Consider the following 16,554-nt stretch of genomic DNA (forward strand, 5'->3'; position numbering starts at 1 on the left):
CATGACTTAATATATTCGTGTAAAGATGGTAATTAAAAATAAAGAATGGGAAGAAAAAATAGTTCAGTTGCTTGGTTCAACTGTTTCTCAGCTGGTAGCTGCTGGCGTTCTCCAGGCAGGGGCGATCCTAGAAAGCAATGGTGTCCAGTAATGGGCTTGTATCCAATAGTAGCCCAACTCAGAGTAGATCCATTGAAGTCAATGGACATGGCTAACCTAAGTTCATTGATTTCAGTGGGTCTACTCAGAACAGAATTTTAGATACAACCCATTGTCTCTACCAGTAGTGAAGTGGCAAATTCAGAAGCCCCTTCATGATAGTCACAGCCATGCCCCTGTCTAAAATTAAGCAACCTTTTAAGATTTTAAAATCTGGCCAGGTTTGAACACTGAATAGAATTTAAATTGTAATACAATCAAATACAATGTAAGAAAAAAATAAAAATATAAGAAATAAAAATACGATTAAAAATCAATATAAGTATTTAATGCATACACATGGTGGACCACCTGAAAGAAACTTGTGGACCACCGTTTGAGAGCCCATGGATTACAGGAAATGGCTTGAATTAGGTAAAGAGAGAAAATGCATTTTCCTTTGATTTATGTCCCTTGTCAAGTCATTTACCCAGTAGTCAACACTGGGTTATGCCTACTGCTGAAAGCGCAAGATAGAAGTTCTTCCACTTGCTGCTCATAAATAAATATTCCTGAAGCCTTCGTGGCTCAGGGAAATAAAAAGCATATTACAGGTTGGTGGCCTGTTCTCACATGTTAAAACATAATGGCTTCTTTTTCACAAATCCACCTAAATTCAGCAGTGCACATTTCAGAGCGAACTTGATTGAATTTAACAACTCCACAACTGGCTCCAGCTCCTGGGAGAGGTAGTGGGAATCTGTGGAAACAAAGGAGGAAAAACCTCTGGTGAGTCATTTCACAATACAAGAAGCACCCTGGGGCAATCTAGTCCACTGGTGGGCCACCTCCAGCTGTAGGCCTAATCTGACCAGAAATGCTGGCCCATTTGGCCCACAAGGCCATTCTGGGCAAGCCGCACCCACCTGCCCTATAGGTAGAAGTAGGGCTTGGCTGAAAGGTGCTTTGCAGGTACTGCAGATTGGCAGAGTCTCCAAAGCCCTATTGTGCAGTGCTTCCCAAGCACCTGACAACCAGCTGCCAAAGACCTTTGACAGATGCTAATCATCTGATGTCATTATGATATCAATGACTGACAGGTTGGTTGTCCCAACTCATCTGCCAAAGGTGGGGAGAGAGGAGGATCTAGGCTGCTGGGCTGAATAAAAGTTCCCCACTCCTAACTTAGTTGAGCTAGCCTAGTGTTTCTGAGAAATCATAAGGACTTCCTCCTTCCCCCCCATCTGGCATTAGATGCAGGGATGCTGCATCTAAACATAGAGGCCGCAATTAGTGATCACAACTAATTACTGTTTACAGACTATCTTCCATTAATTGGTTTGATACTTCCCCCCCCCCAACTATTTCATCGCTGGCTGCTGTTTTTTGTGTGTATGGATTAGTGTGGTGTGAATGATTGTATGATTGTTGCTGCTATTACGTCCTTTTAAGAACGGCCAGTGTTGTTAATATAGTTGCGGCTCTGAGATTGCAACATTTTTAACTCATTGCTGCCACCTGGATGTAATAAATAGCTTTGAATGTGTTTATGTTTTGTGAATGATTGAATTGTTACTATATGTGAGTCTTTAGTTGGAATTGTGTTGTAGTTTAATATTGTTTGAGTGTATTGAGTGTATGTTTATTGTATTGTATTATTGATTAAGTGTGTGTATGTGTGTGAATTTTTGTGTATTTTGATATAAATTTTTGGTATTATTTGTTATTATTTGGTATGAATGTGATCGGGTGTGTGTGTATTGGTGCTTTTATCTGTTTTAATATGTGCCTGGGAGAGTGTATTATACATCAACCGGGGAGACCTTCGGGGCCCCCAATTAGCATAGTGACGGGTAATGGGAGGTATGGTGTTGTGAGGAGAACATGCCAGGTAAGGGGAACTCGTCCCAGACAAGTAGTGTCTGTTACCTGTTCCGGTTCTCCTCACATCCCCAGGACTGCTGGTTGTCCTATCAGTCAGCCTTCGGATCTCCATATGCTGTTGTTAAACGCCAGGTCGGTACAACATAAGATCTCCCTTGTTTATGATTTAATTGTGGAGGAGGCGGCTGACCTGGTGTGTATAACCGAGACCTGGGTGGGTGATATGGGAGGAGTTGCTCTTTCCCAGCTTTGCCCACCTGGGTACATGGTTCAGCATTATGGTAGAGCCGAAGGTCGGGGAGGTGGGGTTGCCGTGGTCTATAGGAGTTCTTTCTCACTCTCCAAGCACCCTGTACAGGTGACGACTGGTTTGGAGTGTCTCCACCTTGCGCTGGGCCAGAGAGACAGGTTGGGAATTTTGTTGGTGTACCGCCCGCCCAGCTGCTCAACAAATTCCCTAACTGAGCTGACAGAGGTAGTCTCGGAGATATTGTTGCAGTCCCCTAGACTGTTGGTACTGGGGGACTTCAACGTTCATGCCGAGACTGCTTTATCTGGGGCGGCTCAGGACTTCATGGCGTCCATGACAACCATGGGGCTGTCTCAGTTTGTTACTGGCCCGACGCATGTGTCGGGACATACCCTTGATTTGATCTTCGCCACTGGGCAGGGAGATGGTGATCTGGAGGTTGGGGATTTTTCATCTACCCCATTGTCATGGACTGATCACCGCTTGCTGAGGTTTAGGCTTACGGCAACCCTTTCCCTCTGCAAGGGTGGGGGACCTATTAAATTGGTCCGCCCCCGGAGACTAATGGATCCTGAGGGTTTCCAAAGGGCTCTAGGGGATTTTCCGACTGAGAAGACTGGCGCTCCTGTTGAAGCCCTGGTTGAACTGTGGAATACGGAGATGACCCAGGCGGTTGACATGATCGCTCCCATGCGCCCCCTCCTATGTAGAGCTCATACAGCCCCATGGTATACCCCGGAGCTGAGAGCGATGAAGCAAGAGAGGAGGAGGCTTGAGTGCAGATGGAGGCGCACTCCTGACGAATGCAATTATGCCTTGGTAAGTGCCTGCTCTAAGCGATATACAGCAGCGGTGAGGGCAGCAAAAAAGTTACTTTGCTGTCAGTATTAAGGCATCACTCTCCCGCCCAGCGGAGCTTTTTAAAACTGTACGAGGGCTTTTACATCTTGGCCCTTGGGATACTATAGATTCATCTGTAGCCCGTTGTGATGAGTTCGCTGGACACTTCCAAACTAAGATCACTTGCATTTGTCAGGACTTAGACTCCAATATTATAGCAGTTGGATTCAATGAAGCATCCAGACCACGGTCTTGTCCTCATTTATTGGATGAGTTTCAGTTGGTGCAGCTTGTGGATGTTGACAAGATCCTTGGACTGGTGCGGGCGACCACGTCTGTGCTGGATCCTTGCCCCTCTTGGCTGGTGAAAGCTGGCAGGACCGGAACCGCCGGCTGGGCCAAGGAGGTAATCAATGCCTCTTTGCGAGAGGGTGTGGTCCCTGACTGCCTAAAAGGCCCCAGCTGACAAAGCGTCAAGGCAAGCAGCAGAGGGAAAAGAGGGTAAGTAGCTCCCATTTATTCCATTATTTGAAGTAAAACAGCTCAGAGCAATAAGTAATAAGGGCAGCCCAAGGTCACCCTGAGCTAGGAGCCAAATCCTGAAAGAACCTATATCTTAGGAGACAGATCCTAGGAGAAGGAAGCGTATAGAAAGCTAGTTTTCAACACCACCCTAGCAGGAAAGCTTCAGGGGACACTGTAAACAAGGCTAAATTCCAGTCGGAGAGAAGGGGGAAAAGGAAACTCCACCGACACATACAGGGAGAGAGTCAGCTCAGTCCTTGCTAAAAAGGGCAGCTTCAGCCTTCCTGAAACACAACCACAAGCTCTGTTTCCCTAGGTTAAAGAAAGGTCAGGCTGTTCTAGGTGGGAAAACAACAAACACAAAAGACTTGCCTGGAAGGCGCAGCCCCTTGCTGAGATTAAAAGCAGCCAAAAGCTTAAACAGCCCCGCCCCTCGCTCAGGAAGGAAGGAAGCCTGAGAGAATACTAAAGAGTTAAGCCCCAGCTGATAGCCATCAGCCTCAAGTAACACATCATTGGCTGGCAGCAGTAGCTGGGAGGAACCAGCCACACATATAAAGTCAGAGCACCCTAGTGAGGGAGCCTGCTCCACGAGCTAGAGGGAGCCCCAGCTGACGAAGCGTCAAGGCCCCAGCTGACGAAGCGTCAAGGCCCCAGCTGACGAAGCGTCAAGGCCCCAGCTGACGAAGCGTCAAGGCCCCAGCTGACGAAGCGTCAAGGCCCCAGCTGACGAAGCGTCAAGGCGAGTTAAACAGCAGAGCGAGGAGGCCAGGGTCTCCCACTCTGCCCATCTGTTCCCTGACCTCAACTAAACTGCAGTCTCCAACCCACTGACGTAATAAACCTTAAACAAAACTATGCAGGTAAGAAGCCAGCAGGGGTGTGGGGGCTTTCCAGTGTTTTGCACCGCCTGCAGCATGTACGACTATCTGCCTGTTGGACAGAAGTCGTGGGTGTGCTCTCGGTGCAATGAGCTCCTGGCTCTCCGGGAACGACTTCATTTCCTTGAGGCCAAGGTGGCGGACCTGGAAAAGCTGAGAGAGGCAGAGAGGTGTGTGGAGGAGGCCTTCAGGGACGTTATAGCTGTGTCCCACTTCAACGATGATAGCTCTCCTGCTATCATGGACAACGATGGTCTCAGGGAAGGAGAGCATCCAGCTGAGGAACAGGGAAACGATCCTTAGAAGGGACCCATTCCTTGGGGGATGAGCAGCTATCCTCTCGTACCGAGGATATATCTCCAGGGGGTGGAGGGATCCTTGTAGTGGGTGATTCGATCATTAGGAACATAGACAGTGGGATGTGTGATGGGCGTGTAGACCGCAAGGTGTTTTGCCTGCCTGGTGCGAAGGTTGCGGATATCGCCCGTTGTTTAGATAGTTTGGTAGACAGTGCTGGGAAGGAGTCAGTGGTCGTGGTGCACGTTGGCACCAACGACATGGGGAAATGCAGCCGTGAGGTCCTGGAAGCAAAATTTAGGTTGCTAGGTAGGATGCTGAAAGCCAGGACCTCCAAGGTGGCTTTCTCTGAAATGCTACCAGTTCCACGCGCAGGACCAGCCAAACAGGCCCAGCTTCGCAGTCTCAATGCGTGGATGAGACGATGGTGTCGGGTGGAAGGGTTCGGATTTGTTAGGCACTGGGGAACATTTTGGGACAAGCCGGGCCTGTACAAAAGGGACGGGCTCCACTTGAACCAGAATGGAACCAGACTGCTGGCACTTAAAATTAAAAAGGTAGCAGAGCAGCTTTTAAACTGACTGAGGGGGGAAACCCGACAGGAGCTGAGAAAGGTCCGGTTCGGAATAAACCTCCCCCCTGGGATAAAAACCAAAGAAATGATGAAATATTAAAAGGGGTAGGCCCAGAAGAAGGCATTGTGAGAGCAGGGGCACAGCATATAAATTCAGAAGAGCAAAATTACCACAGGCCTAACCACAAGTGCCAAAGACACTTGAAGAGAGACACTGCTTACAAGTGCCTGTACGCTAATGCTAGGAGCCTGCGAACCAAGATGGGAGAACTGGAGTGCTTGGTCTTAGAGGAGAGCATTGATATAGTGAGCATAACGGAGACCTGGTGGAATGGAGAAAACCAGTGGGATACAGTTATCCCTGGATATAAACTATATCGGAAGGACAGGGAAGGACGTATTGGTGGCGGAGTCGCTCTATACGTGAAAGAAGGCATTGAATCCAGCAAGCTCGAAACCCCAAAAGAGGCAGACTTCTCCACAGAATCGTTGTGGGTAGTGATACCGTGCCCCAGGAGGGACTTAATACTGGGAACGATCTATCGTCCCCCTGATCAAAATGCTCAGGGAGACCTTGAGATGAGATATGAAATTGAGGAAGCATCCAAACTAGGAAATGTGGTAGTAATGGGTGACTTCAACTACCCGGACATAGACTGGCTGCATATGTGTTCCAGTCATGACAAAGAAGCAAAGTTTCTAGATATTCTAAATGACTATTCCCTAGATCAGTTGGTCATGGAACCGACCAGAGGGACGGCAACCCTGGACTTAATCCTCAGTGGGGACCGGGACCTGGTGCGAGATGTAAGTGTTGTTGAACCGATTGGGAGCAGTGACCACAGTGCTATTAAATTAAACATACATGTAACTGGCCAATTGCCAAGAAAATCCAACACGGTCACATTTGACTTCAAAAGAGGAAACTTCACAAAAATGAGGGGATTGGTAAAAAGAAAGCTGAAAAACAAAGTCCAGAGGGTCACATCACTCGAAAATGCTTGGAAGTTGTTTAAAAACACTATATTAGAAGCTCAACTGGAGTGCATACCGCAGATCAGAAAAGGTACCGCCAGGGCCAAGAAGATGCCAGCATGGTTAATGAGCAAAGTCAAGGAAGCTCTTAGAGGCAAAAAGTCTTCCTTCAGAAAATGGAAGTCTTGTCCGAATGAAGAAAATAAAAAAGAACATAAACTCTGGCAAAAGAAATGCAAGAAGACAAAAAGGGATGCTAAAAAAGATTTTGAGGAGCACATTGCTAAGAACATAAAAACCAACAACAAAAAATTCTATAAATACATTCAAAGCAGGAGACCATCTAGGGAGACAATTGGACCGTTGGATGATAAGGGAGTCAAAGGTGTACTAAAGAACGATAAGGAGATTGCAGAGAAGCTAAATGAATTCTTTGCATCTGTCTTCACAGTGGAAGATATAGGGCAGATCCCTGAACCTGAACTAACATTTGCAGGAAGGGATTCTGAGGAACTGAGACAAATAGTGGTAACGAGAGAGGAAGTTCTAAGCTTAATGGACAATATAAAAACTGACAAATGACCGGGCCCGGATGGCATCCACCCGAGAGTTCTCAAAGAACTCAAAGGTGAAATTGCTGATCTGCTAACTAAAATATGTAACTTGTCGCTTGGGTCCTCCTCCGTGCCTGAGGACTGGAAAGTGGCAAATGTAACACCAATCTTCAAAAAGGGATCCAGAGGGGATCCCGGAAATTACAGGCCAGTTAGCTTAACTTCTGTCCCTGGGAAACTGGTGGAAAGTATTATTAAAGCTAGATTAACTAAGCACATAGAAGAACAAGCCTTGCTGAAGCAGAGCCAGCATGGCTTCTGCAAGGGAAAGTCCTGTCTCAGTAACCTATTAGAATTCTTTGAGAATGTCAACAAGCATATAGATAGAGGTGATCCAGTGGACATAGTGTACTTAGACTTTCAAAAAGTGTTTGACAAGGTACCTCACCAAAGGCTTCTGAGGAAGCTTAGCAGTCATGGAATAAGAGGAGAGGTCCTCTTGTGGATAAGGAATTGGTTAAGAAGCAGAAAGCAGAGAGTAGGAATAAACGGACAGTTCTCCCAATGGAGGGCTGTAGAAAGTGGAGTCCCTCAAGGATCGGTATTGGGACCTGTACTTTTCAACTTGTTCATTAATGACCTAGAATTAGGAGTGAGCAGTGAAGTGGCCAAGTTTGCTGACGACACTAAATTGTTCAGGGTTGTTAAAACTAAAAGGGATTGCGAAGAGCTCCAAAAAGACCTCTCCAAACTGAGTGAATGGGCGGAAAAATGGCAAATGCAATTCAATATAAACAAGTGTAAAATTATGCATATTGGAGCAAAAAATCTTAATTTCACATATACGCTCATGGGGTCTGAACTGGCGGTGACCGACCAGGAGAGAGACCTCGGGGTTGTAGTGGACAGCACGATGAAAATGTCGACCCAGTGTGCGGCAGCTGTGAAAAAGGCAAATTCCATGCTAGGGATAATTAGGAAAGGTATTGAAAATAAAACAGCCAATATCATAATGCTGTTGTAGAAATCTATGGTGCGGCCGCATTTGGAATACTGTGTACAGTTCTGGTCGCCTCATCTCAAAAAGGATATTATAGAGTTGGAAAAGGTTCAGAAGAGGGCAACCAGAATGATCAAGGGGATGGAGCGACTCCCTTACGAGGAAAGGTTGCAGCATTTGGGGCTTTTTAGTTTAGAGAAAAGGCGGGTCAGAGGAGACATGATAGAAGTGTATAAAATTATGCATGGCATTGAGAAAGTGGATAGAGAAAAGTTTTTCTCCCTCTCTCATAATACTAGAACTCGTGGACATTCAAAGAAGCTGAATGTTGGAAGATTCAGGACAGACAAAAGGAAGTACTTCTTTACTCAGCGCATAGTTAAACTATGGAATTTGCTCCCACAAGATGCAGTAATGGCCACCAGCTTGGATGGCTTTAAAAGAAGATTAGACAAATTCATGGAGGACAGGGCTATCAATGGCTACTAGCCATGATGGCTGTGCTCTGCCACCCTAGTCAGAGGCAGCATGCTTCTGAAAACCAGTTGCCAGAAGCCTCAGGAGGGGAGAGTGTTCTTGCACTCGGGTCCTGCTTGCGGGCTTCCCCCAGGCACCTGGTTGGCCACTGTGAGAACAGGATGCTGGACTAGATGGGCCACTGGCCTGATCCAGCAGGCTCTTCTTATGTTCTTATGTTCTTAAAAGCGGCGGTAGTGAGACCGCTCCTGAAGAAACCCTCCTTGGACCCAGATAACTTGAACAACTATAGACCTGTGGCGAATGTTCCGTTCCTGGGCAAGGTTCTGGAACGGGTGGTGGCCGGCCAGCTCCAGGGACTCTTGGATGACACTGATTATCTTGATCCGTTTCAATCCGGTTTTAGGCCTGGGTTTGGTACCGAAACAGCCTTGGTCGCCCTGTATGATGACCTTTGTCGGTAGAGGGACAGGGGGAGTGTGACCCTGTTGATTCTCCTTGATCTCTCAGCTGCTTTTGATACCATCGACCATGGTATCCTTCTGGGAAGACTCACGGAGTTGGGAGTTGGGGGTATTGCTTGGCAGCGGCTCCGCTCCTACTTGGTGGGTCGTCAACAGAAGGTAGTGCTTGGGGAACACTGCTCGACACCCTGGACTCTCCATTTTGGAGTCCCCCAGGGATCGGTACTGTCCCCCATGCTTTTCAACATCTATATGAAGCCGCTGGGTGCGGTCATCAGGAGTTTTGGAGTGCGTTGTCACCAGTACGCTGATGACACGCAACTCTATTTCTCCTTTGCATCTTCCTCAGGTGAGGCTGTTAACGTACTAAACCGTTGCCTGGCCGCGATAATGGATTGGATGGGAGCTAACAGACTGAAGCTTAATCCAGACAAGACCGAGACGCTGTTAGTGAGTGCCTTCTCTGCCCAGATGGTGGATGTTCACCCTGTTCTGGATGGGGTTACACTCCTCTTGAAAGAACAGGTTCATAGCTTGGGAGTTCTTTTCGACCCTTCCCTGTCTCTTAAGGCTCAGGTAGCCTCAGTGGCACGGAATGCTTTCTACCATCTCCGATTGGTAGCCCAGCTACGTCCCTATCTGGACAGTGATGACCTCGCCTCAGTCGTTCATGCTCTGGTAACTTCTAGATTGGACTACTGCAATGCGCTCTACGTTGGGCTGCCCTTGAAGATAGTTCGGAAACTACAGTTAGTCCAGAATGCAGCGGCCAGATTGTTGACGCGGACCAGAAGGTCCGCTCATATAACACCTGTTTTAGCCCGTCTGCACTGGCTTCCTATTTGTTTCCGGGCTAAATTCAAAGTGCTGGTTTTGACCTATAAAGCCTTACACGGCATGGGACCGCAATACCTGGTGGAGCGCCTCTCCCAATATGAAACTACCCGTACATTGCGCTCAACATCTAAGGCCCTCCTCCGAGTACCATCCCATCAAGAAGCTCGGAGGATGGTGACTAGAAACAGGGCCTTTTCGGTTGTGGCTCCCGAACTGTGGAATGGTCTCCCCGATGAGGTGTGCCTGGCGCCGACGCTGCTATCTTTTCGGCACCAGGTGAAAACCTTTTTATACTCCCAGGCATTTTAAAGTGTATTTTTACAGTATTTTATTATTATGTTGTATTCTGGATGTTGTTTGGTTCTCGTATTGTTTGTATGTTTTTGTTTTTTGAGTTATTGTATTTATATATTGTGCTTGCTTTTACCTTTTATGTACACCGCCCAGAAAGCCTTCGGGCTTAGGGCGGTATATAAATTAAATTAAATAAATAAATAAAAATAAAAATAAATCTTTCTCCTAATTGGGAATGTAAGATTAGCTAGCACAACTGATTACTATTAACAGACCTATCCTCCATTAATACGTTTAATTCTTTTCCCCCTCCATAAGCATCTAATCTCCTAACTGCAGAGCTAAGAACAACAGTGAAGATTTCAAATGTGTTTAATCTGATCAGCTCTCTTGTGGCTGCTACCTGCATATTCCATGGTTAGGAAAAGAAAAAGAAAAAAATGTATGGCTATAGCACTCTTCGTTTACGAACGTATGCACATACATGAGTAGAGAGTCACCCATTATGACAGTGATTCAAATGGTTGTGAGATCAATTTTGCCTTCTTGCTCAGTCACTGTGGGCTTGTCCACATGGGAGCATAACTTCGTGCTAAAGATGCTGCTTTTACTTCCTTTTTCTATCTGCGCCATCCATGGTAAGGGCTCGATGCCAGCTGCAAACATGGTGTTTTCTATTCACATTGAGGGGAAGGCTCAATCACACAGTTCCTAATGACCATGCTCTCTAATTTAATATTTCCTCTCCCTCTGATTACTTGGCAACTGAGCATGCTCAATTTGTTCTACCAGTTTCATTAAAAAAAATAACCCAGAAGTGTGATTATTTGTTTTCACTGGTACAATACAGCTAAAATACAAATCTTTGAGCAGTGTTATGCTTTTGCACACAAGTTAGAGTGAAAAGAAAATAGAGGCACAGTTTGCACTTAAAAAATGCCAGCAGAATGGGAGAAAGCAGCTGGAAGTTACTCTTTAGTCCTCAGGAAACAAAGGGAAGAGGAGCGAGTGGGTGTGGAGAGGGAAACGATTGACACACCCACCTAAAAGCATCGGGGCACAGCGCCTGCAAGCACTAGAGATGCGGAGTGAAGATGTTTTTCCCTCTCCTTTTCACATTATCAAAGGATTGGGTTATACAGATTTACTGGGGGAAAACTGTGTGATAGCTTTGTTTGCCAGTAGCATCATGTGAACCATGCGAATTAAAAGGGGATGTGAGTAGCACCAGACAAACAGTAAACCCCCATGTAGATGAGCCCTATATTAACATCCCATAAGTGTACCTATGTTAGTCTATTACAGTATAATCAAAATGTGCAATAGAAAGAATTCTCACTTGCTCAAGTGTTTGCCTCTTGCTTGTGAGGGAGGCCTGGCTCACAGTTTGAGTATCTTGGGCAGTGCTTTTCATATAGGATGACATTTTGGGGCTTGATGTTAAAATAAAATGACAAGGAGGAGCTGCAACAAAAGGTAGTAGTATGGAGGAAGCCCCAAGGAGATGCTGACTATGGAGGAAGTGCATGGAATTAGCTGTCCAGCCAGCAGAGATCTACAAAATCCTAAACCCTATGCACTTTGGTGTAATCCACTGAATTCCATAGAAGTTACTTCTAAGTAGACATAGTTAAGATTGCACTGTTGTATACTTGTTCATGTCCTTGTATCCCTGAGGATCAACCACTGTAATGTACAGGGCTGCTCTTGAAGACAGTCTGGAAACTTCATCTGGTTCAACATGCAACAGCACATCATCTGATTGAGGGTAGGAGGTATGAATATGTACAACCAATAATGCAAATGCACCAGCTGCTGAATGGTTTCTGAGCCCCAGTTCAAGGTGTTGTTTCTGATCGTCATCAACTGCCTATTCCGGTATATTCCCTATTGTGCATTCACAGCTGAGTGAAATTTATTTTTAAAAGCTGTGTGTGCAAAATAGTCAACAAATTAAGACCAACATTGTACATTCTGGTCCATATACCAATAACAGCAAGGATGATAAAGGCTAAGACAACAGCTAATGCCTTCCTTACCAGTATTGCCTTTCTCCCTCAGAATAGATGAGCCCATTCCTCGAAAGCCCTTTTAGTACAGCATGAGTTTGTTCATGTACATTTTGTCACTTGATTGTATCGTCAGGGAATATGAGAAGCCATCAAAGATCAAATACCACAGACTGAACTTCCATATCTCATCAGAATTTGCCTTGGCAAAAATGATTTTCGATGCAGGCAGTTTTCACACAGTCACTGTGAGTCAGCAACATCTCAGTAACCAAATAATAAGATACCCACTGTCTGCATATATGCTCGTGTTGGACTGGAATATGGAGATGGGGCATTCGTAATTCAGATGAAGCTACTACAGGAAAAGGTGTGTATGTACAAACATAGGAAAATACTTACAGGCTTTGGTTTAACGTTGAGCCTTCTACCCAGGTCCAGGTCTTGAGCGGGGGTGTAAAATTAAGTCCAATCCAAACAGGGTATTTCTCTTGAATGATGTTCTGTATGAACACCTGACAAGAATGTCAGGAATATTCTAATTTCTCTCAGTGGTCTTTTTTTTAAATAACATTAAATCTAGTGACTCTTGAGTGATGCCATTTTTCTGAACCCAGGTTTGAGGTCAAGGTTTCAAACTTGATTTAGCAGGGTAAAGCTGAGATGCTCACAGTATCTAGTTCTTGTCTGTATGATATTCTGCATTCATGCAATGTGGCCTCCTGTTGCATGAATACACACAACAGCCTTTTTTTGGTGACAAAGAGGTAAACCACAAGACCAGCAGCTACTTCAGTAGCTGAATGGTTCCTTCTTGAATTGGAGACCAAGACCAACCCCAGCATCAAAAATCAAGTAGGCTACTGACATAAAATACACAGAGGCTGCTACCCTATATACACGTACAAAGGACTAAGTCCCATGGAACTCAATGGGGCTTTCTTCTGAGTAGACACGTATAGAGCACTGAGACTAATGCTTTATCTGTATGTATATACACCACATGTAGGAAACCTCTGGTTCTCCAGCTGTTGCTGAACTACAACTCCCATCATCCTTAGCCATTGACCATGCTTGCTAGGCCTGATGGGAGTCATAGTTCAGCAATATCTGGAGGGCCAAAGATTCTCTACACCCGATATACAGAGTTCACCATGCAGAGTGATCCAACTCAGACAGTTCCCCACCACTGTCTGCCCACTGATGGTAAAGCCCCTTTCATTGGTTGGGAAAACCATTGTGCTCATGTGTCAGTTGTATACCTTGCTGTGACCTCCACAAGTTCAATTTCCCAGCATTCCTATTTCCAAGCCACAGCGACTGTACAGCTGCTGCTACTGTAGGAAGTAGAATCAGGAGGTGGAATGGAGTGCAACCAAATATTTTAACACCTTCTGTTAGTATTATTATTACTTTTAAGCCACATTTTCCACTTACCATTTCTCCCCAGTTCTGGACCACAAGCATCTGAGCCCTCTTCTGGGAACAGTCACTGTAGCCCACAAGCCATTGTGTTTTCTCTTTAGAAAACCAGTAGCATTTTCCTTCCTGTGCCACCCAGTTGTTTGGACAGAGTTTACAGCTGGCACTCTCTAGAAGGAGGTAAGAAAACAAAGGTGTGAGGGGATTACCTCATTTGCTTGTTATAGCCTGTTTGCCCATCATATCAGCTCTTTACATTTCTAGCGTTTTGTTATGACTTTTAAAACAAAAGACTGAGCTAGAACTGAACTGTATTCCGTGCTCTGGTAATCTCCAGATTATACATTACTGCCCTGGGGTCTACTTACCGCCCTGGGCTCCTGCTGCGAGGAAGGGCGGGATATAAATGAAATAATAAATAATAAATACATGGGACTGCCCTTGAAAACTGTTTGGAAGCTGCAGCAGCAGCCAGGTTGCTGGTGAGGATGGCTGGGAGAATGCATATGACCATTTAATAATAAAGAAATAGATAGCTTTGGAGACTGATGTGATTCCAACCTGTATAAGGATTCAGGGAATCTCGGGAAGGTCACCCAGTGCAGCTAACCATACGCAGCAACAAATCTATTGTCTTTGTGCTGGTGCATTAGCTCAACTAAGGCCTTGTCAGCAGGGCCGGCCCCAGGCATGCCGGGGCCCTTGGGCATCATCTTACGGCCCATCCCCCCACCTACCTGTCACCTGTCTTTTAGCATTGCCATTAACTAAGATGGCGGCCACGGTTTCCCTAAGGGGATGAAGCCTCTGCTGCCATCTTAGTTGATGGCACGCATACGTGCTATGGACGTGCATCTCTGCCATCAACCAAGATGGAGGCAGGGCTTTCAGCACCTTAGGCAAACATCAGTCGCCATCTTCATTAAGGGCAATGCTAAAAGGCAGGAGACAGGTAGGTGGGGCAAGGGAATGGCGGGCAGGCGAAAGCTCCTGCCCTGCGATTCACAGCTGCTGCTACGGATTGCGGAAGGTGAATGCAGGGGCCCTGTAGCTCCAGGGGCCCTCGGGCCACTGCCCCACCTGGCCACCCTTTAGAACCAGCCCTGCTTGTCAGCATGTCTGTTTCCAGCACTCCAGCCAGAAAAATATTTCTGTCCTCAAGACAGGCATTCAGACCTACTTTAGTCACATTGGCCAGAGTTTCTTGACCAAAGTTTTCTTCCATTCCACTCAACTGTTTCTGGGGTGATCCCTTTTACCATGCATGCAGATTTGTCCCCCAAACTGAGCTCTGAAACCATTAGAATTGTGAATTAGATGGAGTAGATATTTCTAATGTCTTTAAAAGGATAGCCAACTTCATGGAGGATATCAATGGCTGCTAGTCATAATGGCTATAGGCTACCTCCAGAGGCAGTATTTGTAAATAAAGAGTATTTCTAAATAATAAACTCTTAATCCCTGAACTGGTTTATAGGGAAGGAGTTGGTCTTTCAGATATTTGGGTCCTAAGTCATTTAGGGCTTTAAATACTAATGTGAGCAGCCTGAATTGGGCTTGGAAGCCAATGTAGCTGCTTCAGAACAAGTGTTATATGCATTCTGCCAGCCATCCCCACCAGCACCCTGGCTATTGCGCTGACCCACCTAAACACCAGCCCTCTAGTTAAAGCTTATTACATCATTCCAACTATGCTGGATGAAAGATCTGGTGTCCGGGATAAAAGACCCAGGAAAATCCAAACAGAAAATTAGTCCAGGTAAAACAAATTTTTTTTTAATGTTTAAAAATGAAAAGTGAAGTCTAAACTTCACCCAGGAACAAAATAATATATAAAAAAGTAAATCTATTTGAAGCTATCTGTAGGCTGAAACTAATAAAAAATGTAGTTCTGTGTAATAATCACACAGAACAGTTCTGATAAGGGAGAAGCAACATCTCCCCAAAACAAGTAACAAAGATTAATCGGAACTGTACAAAAAAGGGATGCAAAAGAGATAAAGCTAAGATGGAGTCCAGAGAAAAACCTGGAACTAGTCTCTCTTACACTCCAGACAAGAAACCTTTTCCTGATTGCTCACTGATTCCTTTAATTCCCCCTTTGCTCACAATTAAAATCTGTTCTGTATGAATAAATGACGAGGCACGGGCCAAAACACATTTTTCATTGTTTCATCCAGCTGGAAAAAATGTCAACCCCCCCCCCCCGATTATAGCCTCACAGGTCTTGTTTGGTCACCACCACCCTCTCGCTCATTGGGGTAAATTAAGAACCTCATTTTCATCAATCACAGAAGGAAATGTTTCAGGTATTGTAGGAGGGACAGATGCGAGCTTACCTGTAAATGGCTCACACAGGTGAATGGCAATCTGCTCAGAACAGGGGCTGCCTTCTGTTCTGTTTAGGCCTTTCAGGCTTCCTGCTTCATCCTCAGTGGCATTGACAATTACTTCACAAGTTTCACGCTTATGAAAGGCTTCCTTCAAAGCTTGAGTAGCAAAGGGGTGGATGATAAAAGAAAACCTTTTTACAACAAACCACTCTGGTGAAGCACAAAGCAAGCGTTATCCTACATTTTCTGGGGCATTTTCCCATCATTTCCCTTGTCGCAAAAAGTCTGATCTTTTGGGGAATTGAGTTTGTTGCACAAGAGCTCCCAATCCACTATAATTGTGCAACCTGAATTTGTGACTGAATCCCACCCAAAAATAGTGACAGTCTGGAAGGGCCCTCTGACTACAAGCACTGAATTTCTAACAAAATGTTTGCTGCCTAATGTTAATTTCTGATAATCCGCCTCCTGCTGCTTTTCTCCTGAAATACCCTTTCCCCAGGCCATTTACCCCTGTCTAGATACAAAGCTCAACGGCGGGAAAAACATGTTGGGTGTGGGCAGAAAAGGTTAAGTCATCCCTTGCTACCTGCTGCACCTCTACACCCCCCCCCATCATAAGAACATAGGAAGATGCCTTCTACTGAGTCAGACCATTGGTCCATCCAGCTCAATATTGTCAGCACTGACTGGCAGCAGCTCTCCAGGGTTTCAGGTAGGATTCTCTCCCAGCCCTACCTGGAGATGCTGGGGATCGAACCTGGGACCTTCTGCATGCAAGCAGATGCTCTACCACTGAG

At 45.6% G+C, this 16,554-nt stretch overlaps 1 protein-coding gene across 2 annotated transcripts in view; it reads right to left on the reverse strand.

Annotated features, from left to right (window-relative positions):
* Nucleotides 1–4: 4 nt before the first annotated feature.
* The window catches only part of LOC133380942 (killer cell lectin-like receptor subfamily F member 1), a 32,867-nt gene continuing 16,317 nt past the window's right edge, over nucleotides 5–16,554 (reverse strand). For both annotated transcript variants that reach the window (XM_061619198.1, XM_061619199.1), the window contains exons 4-7: nucleotides 15,761–15,910; nucleotides 13,437–13,591; nucleotides 12,402–12,514; nucleotides 5–898 (exon numbers count right to left, since the gene is read on the reverse strand). In XM_061619198.1, the coding sequence (XP_061475182.1) occupies nucleotides 775–898; nucleotides 12,402–12,514; nucleotides 13,437–13,591; nucleotides 15,761–15,910 (542 nt within the window). In that variant the 3' untranslated portion in view covers nucleotides 5–774. The remainder of the gene's footprint in view (nucleotides 899–12,401; nucleotides 12,515–13,436; nucleotides 13,592–15,760; nucleotides 15,911–16,554) is intronic.

Source organism: Rhineura floridana, chromosome 3 (genome assembly GCF_030035675.1).
Source record: "Rhineura floridana isolate rRhiFlo1 chromosome 3, rRhiFlo1.hap2, whole genome shotgun sequence".
In the NCBI taxonomy this organism is placed as follows: Eukaryota; Metazoa; Chordata; class Lepidosauria; order Squamata; family Rhineuridae; genus Rhineura; species Rhineura floridana.